The sequence below is a fragment of the Dendropsophus ebraccatus genome, chromosome 3, assembly GCF_027789765.1.
Source record: "Dendropsophus ebraccatus isolate aDenEbr1 chromosome 3, aDenEbr1.pat, whole genome shotgun sequence".
NCBI classification, from domain to species: Eukaryota; Metazoa; Chordata; class Amphibia; order Anura; family Hylidae; genus Dendropsophus; species Dendropsophus ebraccatus.
Window position 1 is genome coordinate 197,136,434 of NC_091456.1, and position 12,080 is coordinate 197,148,513.

At 38.4% G+C, this 12,080-nt stretch overlaps 2 protein-coding genes across 3 annotated transcripts in view; one reads left to right on the forward strand and one right to left on the reverse strand.

Moving 5' to 3' along the window:
• The window catches only part of LOC138786721 (zinc finger protein ZFP2-like), a 380,133-nt gene that overhangs the window by 79,080 nt on the left and 288,973 nt on the right, over window positions 1-12,080 (forward strand). The window lies entirely within an intron of this gene.
• The window catches only part of LOC138786678 (oocyte zinc finger protein XlCOF7.1-like), a 65,441-nt gene that overhangs the window by 7,568 nt on the left and 45,793 nt on the right, over window positions 1-12,080 (reverse strand). The window contains exon 9 of the mRNA XM_069963657.1: window positions 7,558-7,577. Coding sequence (XP_069819758.1) covers window positions 7,558-7,577 — 20 coding nt within the window. The remainder of the gene's footprint in view (window positions 1-7,557; window positions 7,578-12,080) is intronic.

Below are 12,080 nucleotides of genomic sequence, written 5' to 3' on the forward strand. Positions count from 1 at the left end.
AGCAGAGCTGTGTGTGTGTGATGTGTGTGGAGCAGAGCTGTGTGTGTGTGATGTGTGTGGAGCAGAGCTGTGTGTGTGTGATGTGTGTGGAGCAGAGCTGTGTGTGTGTGATGTGTGTGGAGCAGAGCTGTGTATGTGTGATGTGTGTGGAGCAGAGCTGTGTATGTGTGTGTTATATATGCCTGCAGCAGAGCCCTGTGTGTAATGTACATGTAGCTGAGCTGTATGTGTGTAATGTACATGTAGCTGAGCTGTATGTGTGTAATGTACATGTAGCTGAGCTGTATATGTGTAATGTACATGTAGCTGAGCTGTATGTGTGTAATGTACATGTAGCTGAGCTGTATATGTGTGTAATGTACATGTAGCTGAGCTGTATGTGTGTAATGTACATGTAGCTGAGCTGTATATATGTGTAATGTACATGTAGCTGAGCTGTATGTGTGTAATGTACATGTAGCTGAGCTGTATATGTGTAATGTACATGTAGCTGAGCTGTATATGTGTAATGTACATGTAGCTGAGCTGTATGTGTAATGTACATGTAGCTGAGCTGTATATGTGTGTAATGTACATGTAGCTGAGCTGTATGTGTGTGTAATGTACATGTAGCTGAGCTGTATGTGTGTAATGTACATGTAGCTGAGCTGTATATGTGTGTAATGTACATGTAGCTGAGCTGTATGTGTGTGTAATGTACATGTAGCTGAGCTATATGTGTGTAATGTACATGTAGCTGAGCTGTATATGTGTAATGTACATGTAGCTGAGCTGTATATGTGTAATGTACATGTAGCTGAGATGTATATATGTGTAATGTACATGTAGCTGAGCTGTATGTGTGTAATGTACATGTAGCTGAGCTGTATATGTGTGTAATGTACATGTAGCTGAGATGTATATGTGTGTAATGTACATGTAGCTGAGCTGTATATGTGTAATGTACATGTAGCTGAGCTGTATATGTGTAATGTACATGTAGCTGAGCTGTATATGTGTAATGTACATGTAGCTGAGCTTTATGTGTGTAATGTACATGTAGCTGAGCTGTATGTGTGTAATGTACATGTAGCTGAGCTGTATATGTGTAATGTACATGTAGCTGAGCTGTATGTGTGTAATGTACATGTAGCTGAGCTGTGTGTGTGTAATGTACATGTAGCTGAGCTGTGTGTGTGTGTAATGTACATGTAGCTGAGCTGTGTGTGTGTAATGTACATGTAGCTGAGCTGTATATGTGTGTAATGTACATGTAGCTGAGCTGTATATATGTGTAATGTACATGTAGCTGAGCTGTATATGTGTAATGTACATGTAGCTGAGCTGTATATGTGTGTAATGTACATGTAGCTGAGCTGTATGTGTGTAATGTACATGTAGCTGAGCTGTATATGTGTAATGTACATGTAGCTGAGCTGTATATATGTAATGTACATGTAGCTGAGCTGTATATGTGTGTAATGTACATGTAGCTGAGCTGTATATGTGTGTAATGTACATGTAGCTGAGCTGTATGTGTGTAATGTACATGTAGCTGAGCTGTATGTGTGTAATGTACATGTAGCTGAGCTGTATGTGTGTAATGTACATGTAGCTGAGCTGTATATGTGTAATGTACATGTAGCTGAGCTGTATATGTGTAATGTACATGTAGCTGAGCTGTATATGTGTGTAATGTACATGTAGCTGAGCTGTATATGTGTGTAATGTACATGTAGCTGAGCTGTATATGTGTAATGTACATGTAGCTGAGCTGTATATGTGTGTAATGTACATGTAGCTGAGCTGTATATGTGTGTAATGTACATGTAGCTGAGCTGTATATATGTGTAATGTACATGTAGCTGAGCTGTATATGTGTGTAATGTACATGTAGCTGAGCTGTATGTGTGTAATGTACATGTAGCTGAGCTGTATATATGTGTAATGTACATGTAGCTGAGCTGTATATATGTGTGTAATGTACATGTAGCTGAGCTGTATATGTGTAATGTACATGTAGCTGAGCTGTATATATGTGTGTAATGTACATGTAGCTGAGCTGTATATGTGTAATGTACATGTAGCTGAGCTGTATGTGTGTAATGTACATGTAGCTGAGCTGTATATGTGTGTAATGTACATGTAGCTGAGCTGTATATGTGTGTAATGTACATGTAGCTGAGCTGTGTGTGTGTAATGTACATGTAGCTGAGCTGTATATGTGTAATGTACATGTAGCTGAGCTGTATATGTGTGTAATGTACATGTAGCTGAGCTGTATGTGTGTGTAATGTACATGTAGCTGAGCTGTATATGTGTGTAATGTACATGTAGCTGAGCTGTGTGTGTGTAATGTACATGTAGCTGAGCTGTATATGTGTAATGTACATGTAGCTGAGCTGTATATGTGTAATGTACATGTAGCTGAGCTGTATATATGTGTGTAATGTACATGTAGCTGAGCTTTATGTGTGTAATGTACATGTAGCTGAGCTGTATGTGTGTAATGTACATGTAGCTGAGTTGTATGTGTGTAATGTACATGTAGCTGAGCTGTATGTGTGTAATGTACATGTAGCTGAGCTGTATATATGTGTGTAATGTACATGTAGCTGAGCTGTATATGTGTAATGTACATGTAGCTGAGCTGTATGTGTGTAATGTACATGTAGCTGAGCTGTATATGTGTGTAATGTACATGTAGCTGAGCTGTATGTGTGTAATGTACATGTAGCTGAGCTGTATATGTGTAATGTACATGTAGCTGAGCTGTATATATGTGTAATGTACATGTAGCTGAGCTGTATGTGTGTAATGTACATGTAGCTGAGCTGTATGTGTGTAATGTACATGTAGCTGAGCTGTATGTGTGTGTAATGTACATGTAGCTGAGCTGTGTGTGTGTAATGTACATGTAGCTGAGCTGTATGTGTGTAATGTACATGTAGCTGAGCTGTATGTGTGTGTAATGTACATGTAGCTGAGCTATATGTGTGTAATGTACATGTAGCTGAGCTGTATATGTGTAATGTACATGTAGCTGAGCTGTATATGTGTAATGTACATGTAGCTGAGCTGTATATGTGTGTAATGTACATGTAGCTGAGCTGTATATGTGTGTAATGTACATGTAGCTGAGCTGTATGTGTGTAATGTACATGTAGCTGAGCTGTATATGTGTAATGTACATGTAGCTGAGCTGTATATGTGTAATGTACATGTAGCTGAGCTGTATGTGTGTAATGTACATGCAGCTGAGCTGTATGTGTGTAATGTACATGTAGCTGAGCTGTATATGTGTGTAATGTACATGTAGCTGAGCTGTATGTGTGTAATGTACATGCAGCTGAGCTGTATGTGTGTAATGTACATGTAGCTGAGCTGTATATGTGTGTAATGTACATGTAGCTGAGCTGTATATGTGTGTGATGTGTGTGGAGCAGAGCTGTGTATGGGTGTTATACAGTGGCTTGCAATAAATTAGAACATCAACAAATTTTTTTTTTAATTTTTTTTTTAAAGGGACCTGATATATTCTATATACATTACATACAGAGTGACCTCCTATATTCTATACATTACATACAGAGTGACCTGATATATTCTATACATTACATACAGAGTGACCTGATATATTCTATACATTACATACAGAGTGACCTGATATATTCTATATACATTACATACAGAGGGACCTGATATATTCTATACATTACATACAGAGGGACCTGATATATTCTATACATTACATACAGAGTGACCTGATATATTCTATAGAGACATTACATACAGAGTGACCTGATATATTCTATACATTACATACAGAGGGACCTGATATATTCTATATACATTACATACAGAGGGACCTGATATATTCTATATACATTACATACAGAGGGACCTGATATATTCTATACATTACATACAGAGGGACCTGATATATTCTATACATTACATACAGAGGGACCTGATATATTCTATATACATTACATACAGAGTGACCTCATATATTCTATATACATTACATACAGAGGGACCTGATATACTCTATACATTACATACAGAGGGACCTGATATATTCTATACATTACATACAGAGTGACCTGATATATTCTATATACATTACATACAGAGGGACCTGATATATTCTATATACATTACATACAGAGTGACCTGATATATTCTATATACATTACATACAGAGGGACCTGATATATTCTATATACATTACATAAAGAGGGACCTGATATATTCTATACATTACATACAGAGTGACCTGATATATTCTATATACATTACATACAGGGGGACCTGATATATTCTATATACATTACATACAGAGTGACCTGATATATTCTATACATTACATACAGAGTGACCTGATATATTCTATACATTACATACAGAGGGACCTGATATATTCTATATACATTACATACAGAGAGACCTGATATATTCTATACATTACATACAGAGGGACCTGATATATTCTATACATTACATACAGAGTGACCTGATATATTCTATACATTACATACAGAGGAACCTGATATATTCTATATACATTACATACAGAGTGACCTGATATATTCTATATACATTACATACAGAGGGACCTGATATATTCTATACATTACATACAGAGGGACCTGATATATTCTATATACATTACATACAGAGGGACCTGATATATTCTATATACATTACATACAGAGAGACCTGATATATTCTATATACATTACATACAGAGTGACCTGATATATTCTATACATTACATACAGAGGGACCTGATATATTCTATATACATTACATACAGAGGGACCTGATATATTCTATATACATTACATACAGAGGGACCTGATATATTCTATACATTACATACAGAGGGACCTGATATATTCTATATACATTACATACAGAGGGACCTGATATATTCTATATACATTACATACAGTGACCTGATATATTCTATACATTACATACAGAGGGACCTGATATATTCTATATACATTACATACAGAGGGACCTGATATATTCTATATACATTACATACAGAGGGACCTGATATATTCTATATACATTACATACAGAGGGACCTGACATATTCTATATACATTACATACAGAGGGACCTGATATATTCTATATACATTACATACAGAGGGACCTGATATATTCTATATACATTACATACAGAGGGACCTGATATATTCTATACATTACATACAGAGGGACCTGATATATTCTATAGACATTACATACAGAGGGACCTGATATATTCTATACATTACATACAGAGGGACCTGATATATTCTATACATTACATACAGAGTTACCTGATATATTCCATACATTACATACAGAGGGACCTGATATATTCTATACATTACATACAGAGTGACCTGATATATTCTATATACATTACATACAGAGTGACCTGATATATTCTATACAATACAGAGTGACCTGATATATTCTATATACATTACATACAGAGTAACCTGATATATTCTATATGCATTACATACAGAGGGACCTGATATATTCTATACATTACATACAGAGGGACCTGATATATTCTATATACATTACATACAGAGTGACCTGATATATTCTATACATTACATACAGAGTGACCTGATATATTCTATATACATTACATACAGAGGGACCTGATATATTCTATACATTACATACAGAGGGACCTGATATATTCTATATACATTACATACAGAGTGACCTGATATATTTTATACATTACATACAGAGTGACCTGATATATATTATATACATTACATACAGAGTGACCTGATATATTCTATACATTACATACACAGTGACCTGATATATTCTATACATTACATACAGAGGGACCTGATATATTCTATACATTACATACAGAGTGACCTGATATATTCTATATACATTACATACAGAGTGACCTGATATATTCTATATACATTACATACAGAGTGACCTGATATATTCTATACATTACATACAGAGTGACCTGATATATTCTATATACATTACATACAGAGTGACCTGATATATTCTATATACATTACATACAGAGTGACCTGATATATTCTATACATTACATACAGAGGGACCTGATATATTCTATATACATTACATACAGAGGGACCTGATATATTCTATACATTACATACAGAGGGACCTGATATATTCTATACATTACATACAGAGGGACCTGATATATTCTATACATTACATACAGAGTGACCTGATATATTCTATACATTACATACAGAGTGACCTGATATATTCTATACATTACATACAGAGTGACCTGATATATTCTATACATTACATACAGGGTGACCTGATATATTCTATACATTACATACAGAGGGACCTGATATATTGTATATACATTACATACAGAGTGACCTGATATATTCTATACATTACATACAGAGTGACCTGATATATTCTATACATTACATACAGAGTGACCTGATATATTCTATACATTACATACAGAGTGACCTGATATATTCTATACATTACATACAGAGTGACCTGATATATTCTATACATTACATACAGGGTGACCTGATATATTCTATACATTACATACAGAGGGACCTGATATATTGTATATACATTACATACAGAGTGACCTGATATATTCTATACATTACATACAGAGTGACCTGATATATTCTATACATTACATACAGAGGGACCTGATATATTCTATATACATTACATACAGAGTGACCTGATATATTCTATACATTACATACAGAGTGAACTTTTTCAAGCGTTTATTTCTGTTAAAGTTAATGATTATGGATTATAGCCCAGAAAAACCCAAAAGTCAATATTTCAGAAAATTAGAATAATTAACTCAAAACACCTGCAGTGGCTTCTTAAGTGTTATAAAAGGTCCCTTATGGTGCGTTTACAGAGAGATTTATCTGACAGATCTTTGAAGCCAAAACCAGTAACAGACTATAAACAGGGATCAGGTCATAAAGGAAAGACTGGGACCTATCCTATTTTCAAATCCATTCCTGGCTTTGGCTTCCAAAATCTGTCACATAAATCTTTCTGTGTAAACGCACCATTAGTCTGGTTCAGTATGCAACACAATCATGGGGAAGATTGCTGACAGATGTCCAGAAGGCCGTCATTCACACACTCCACAAGGAGGGGAAGCCACAAAAGTTCATTGCTAAAGAAGCTGGCTGTTCTCAGAGTGCTGTATGAAAGCATATTAAAAGGGTGCAAACACACAGGACGTATATGCAGCGTTTGTCTGCAGCCTGCCCTTTTAATCCCCCGGCCGCCGGAGCATATACTTTACCTGATCCCGGCTCCGGCGGTTTCCGTTGTGTCTTCAGCAAGCCGGAGCGGGGACCAGGTAAAGTATATGCGCCAGCCAGCCGCCGCCCGCAGCCTCCTTAATACATCATGCAGCCCCAGCAGCCCCGATCGGGGCTTCCGAGGGGGCGATCAGGGCTGCCGGGCGGGCGAGGGGATGATCGGGGCTGCCGGATGTGTTAAGGAGGCTGCGGGTGGCGGCTGGCTGGCGCATATACTTTACCTGGTCCCCGCTCCGGCTTGCTGAAGACACAACGGGAACCGCCGGAGCCAGGATCAGGTAAAGTATACGCTCCGGCAGCCGGGGGGTTAAAAGGGCGGGCTGCACACAAACGCTGCATATACGTCCTGTGTGTTTGCACCCTAAGGCTACAAACCCACTTGGCGGGTCAGCTGCAGATCCCGGCCCTATACTTTTAATGGCAGACAAACACGCAGCAGGAATGTACATCTTTGCTGCGAGTTTGTCTGCAGCCCACCCCAGTAACCCCCCGGCCGCCGGAGCTGATACTTCACCTGATCCCGGCTTCGGCAGTTCCCGGTGTCTTCAGTAAGCCGGAATCAGGTAAAGTATATGCTCCAGCCAGCCGCCCGCCCACAGCCCCTTTAACACCTCCCGCAGCCCCGATCGCTCTCACGGCATCTCCCCCCCCAATCGCCCCCCCTGCAGCCCCAGTCTTATCTGGGCCAAGGAGAAGGAGAACTGGACTGCTGATCAGTGGCCCAAAGCGCGGATTTCAGATGGAAGTAAATTTTGCATTTCATTTAGAAATCTCGGTCTCAGAAGCTGGAGGAAGAGCGGAGAGGCCCAATCCAAGCTGCTGGAGGAAGAGTGGAGAGGTACAATCCAAGCTGCTGGAGGAAGAGTGGAGAGGCCCAATCCAAGCTGCTGGAGGAGGAAGAGTGGAGAGGCCCAATCCAAGCTGCTGGAGGAGGAAGAGTGGAGAGGCCCAATCCAAGCTGCTGGAGGAAGAGTGGAGAGGCCCAATCCAAGCTGCTGGAGGAGGAAGAGTGGAGAGGCCCAATCCAAGCAGCTGGAGAAAGAGTGGAGAGGCTGTACACAATCCAAGCTGCTGGAGGAAGAGTGGAGAGGCCCAATCCAAGCTGCTGGAGGAAGAGTGGAGAGGCCCAATCCAAGCTGCTGGAGGAAGAGTGGAGAGGCCCAATCCAAGCTGCTGGAGGAAGAGTGGAGAGGCCCAATCCAAGCCGCTGGAGGAAGAGTGGAGAGGCCCAATCCAAGCTGCTGGAGGAAGAGTGGAGAGGCCCAATCCAAGCTGCTGGAGGAAGAGTGGAGAGGCCCAATCCAAGCTGCTGGAGGAAGAGCGGAGAGGCCCAATCCAAGCAGCTGGAGGAAGAGTGGAGAGACACAATCCAAGCTGCTGGAGGAAAAGTGGTCAGGCCCAATCCAAGCTGCTGGAAGAAGAGCGGAGAGGCTGTACACAATCCAAGCTGCTGGAGGTCTAGTGTGAAGTTTCCACAATCAGTGATGGTTTGGGGCGCCATGTCATCTGCTGGTGTAGGGTCACTGGGTTTCATCAACACCAAAGTCACCGCTGCCGTCTACCAGGACATGTTAGAGCCCTTCATGCTTCCCTGTGCTGGAAAGATTTTTGGAGATGGAATTTTCGTCTTCCAGCAGGATTTGGCCCTAAAAGTCCCAATCCCTGGTTTACTGACCACAGCATCACTGGGCCTGATTGGCAGCAAACTTCCCAGACCATAACCCCATAAAGAATTTATGAGGATTGTCAGGAGGAAGATGGAAGACACCAGAGCCAACAATGCAGACGAGCTGAAGGCCGATATCACAGCAACCTGGGCTTCACTAACCCCTGTGCAGTGCCATCAGCTGATCGCCCCCATGCCACATTGCCGCATTGATGCCGTCATTCATGCAGTAGGTTCCCCGACCAAGTACTGAGGGACTTTACTGTACAGACGTCTCATTTGGTCGACATTTCTGTGTTAGGGTATGTTCACATCTCGTTTTTGGACACACGTCAGGAATCAGTGAAAAAAGGATGCTGACGCGCAGCCGACGGCCACATTGACTTAAATGAGCAGGATGGAGTCATAATGTGACAACGTTCTGCTCATTTGCGGGACGTACACGGCTTTTGTGCAGGATTTGGTCGACAACGCTTTGGAGTCCTGCAGAAAAGCCGTGTACGTCCGGCAAATGAGCAGAACAAAGTCACATAATGACTCCGTCCTGCTCATTTCAGTCAATATGGCCGTCGACTGCGCGTCAGCATCCTTTTTTCACTGATTCCTGACGTGTGTCCAAAAACGAGATGTGAACATACCCTAAAAAACATTTTTTTTTTTCATTTAGTTTTATATAATAATCTAATTTTCTGAAATCCTGACTTTTGTTTTTTCTGGGCTGTAATCCATAATCATCAACTTTAACAGAAATAAACGCTTGAAAAAGTTCACTCTGTATGTAATGTATAGAATATATCAGGTCCCTCTGTATGTAATGTATAGAATATATCAGGTCACTCTGTATGTAATGTATAGAATATATCAGGTCACTCTGTATGTAATGTATAGAATATATCAGGTCCCTCTGTATGTAATGTATATAGAATATATCAGGTCACTCTGTATGTAATGTATAGAATATATCAGGTCACTGTATGTAATGTATATAGAATATATCAGGTCCCTCTGTATGTAATGTATAGAATATAGGAGGTCACACTGTATGTAATGTATAGAATATATCAGGTCCCTCTGTATGTAATGTATATAGAATATATCAGGTCCCTCTGTATGTAATGTATATAGAATATATCAGGTCCCTCTGTATGTAATGTATAGAATATATCAGGTCCCTCTGTATGTAATGTATATAGAATATATCAGGTCACTCTGTATGTAATGTATATAGAATATATCAGGTCCCTCTGTATGTAATGTATATAGAATATATCAGGTCACTCTATATGTAATGTATAGAATATATCAGGTCACTTTGTATGTAATGTATATAGAATATATCAGGTCACTCTGTATGTAATGTATAGAATATATCAGGTCCCTCTGTATGTAATGTATAGAATATATCAGGTCACTCTGTATGTAATGTATAGAATATATCAGGTCACTCTGTATGTAATGTATAGAATATATCAGGTCCCTCTGTATGTAATGTATATAGAATATATCAGGTCCCTCTGTATGTAATGTATAGAATATATGAAGTCACTCTGTATGTAATGTATAGAATATATTAGGTCCCTCTGTATGTAATGTATATAGAATATATCAGGTCACTCTGTATCTAATGTATAGAATATATCAGGTCACTCTGTATCTAATGTATAGAATATATCAGGTCACTCTGTATGTAATGTATAGAATATATCAGGTCCCTCTGTATGTAATGTATATAGAATATATCAGGTCACTCTGTATGTAATGTATATAGAATATATCAGGTCCCTCTGTATGTAATGTATATAGAATATATCAGGTCCCTCTGTATGTAATGTTTAGAATATATCAGGTCACTCTGTATGTAATGTATATAGAATATATCAGGTCACTCTGTATGTAATGTATATAGAATATATCAGGTCACTCTGTATGTAATGTATAGAATATAGGAGGTCACTCTGTATGTAATGTATAGAATATATCAGGTCCCTCTGTATGTAATGTATAGAATATATCAGGTCACTCTGTATGTAATGTATAGAATATATCAGGTCCCTCTGTATGTAATGTATAGAATATATCAGGTCACTCTGTATGTAATGTATATAGAATATATCAGGTCACTCTGTATGTAATGTATATAGAATATATCAGGTCCCTCTGTATGTAATGTATAGAATATATCAGGTCACTGTATGTAATGTATAGAATATATCAGGTCACTCTGTATGTAATGTATATAGAATATATCAGGTCCCTCTGTATGTAATGTATATAGAATATATCAGGTCACTCTATATGTAATGTATAGAATATATCAGGTCCCTCTGTATGTAATGTATAGAATATATCAGGTCCCTCTGTATGTAATGTATATAGAATATATCAGGTCCCTCTGTATGTAATGTATATAGAATATATCAGGTCACTCTGTATGTAATGTATATAGAATATATCAGGTCCCTCTGTATGTAATGTATAGAATATATCAGGTCCCTCTGTATGTAATGTATAGAATATATCAGGTCCCTCTGCATGTAATGTATAGAATATATCAGGTCACTCTGTATTGTATAGAATATATCAGGTCACTCTGTATGTAATGTATATAGAATATATCAGGTCCCTCTGTATGTAATGTATATAGAATATCAGGTCACTCTGTATGTAATGTATAGAATATATCAGGTCCCTCTGTATGTAATGTATAGAATATATCAGGTCCCTCTGTATCTAATGTATAGAATATATCAGGTCACTCTGTATGTAATGTATAGAATATATCAGGTCCCTCTGTATGTAATGTATATAGAATATATCAGGTCACTCTGTATGTAATGTATATAGAATATATCAGGTCCCTCTGTATGTAATGTATAGAATATATCAGGTCCCTCTGTATGTAATGTATATAGAATATATCAGGTCACTCTGTATGTAATGTATAGAATATATCAGGTCACTCTGTATGTAATGTATAGAATATATCAGGTCCCTCTGTATGTAATGTATAGAATATATCAGGTCCCTCTGTATGTAATGTCTATAGAATATATGAGGTCACTCTGTATGTAATGTATA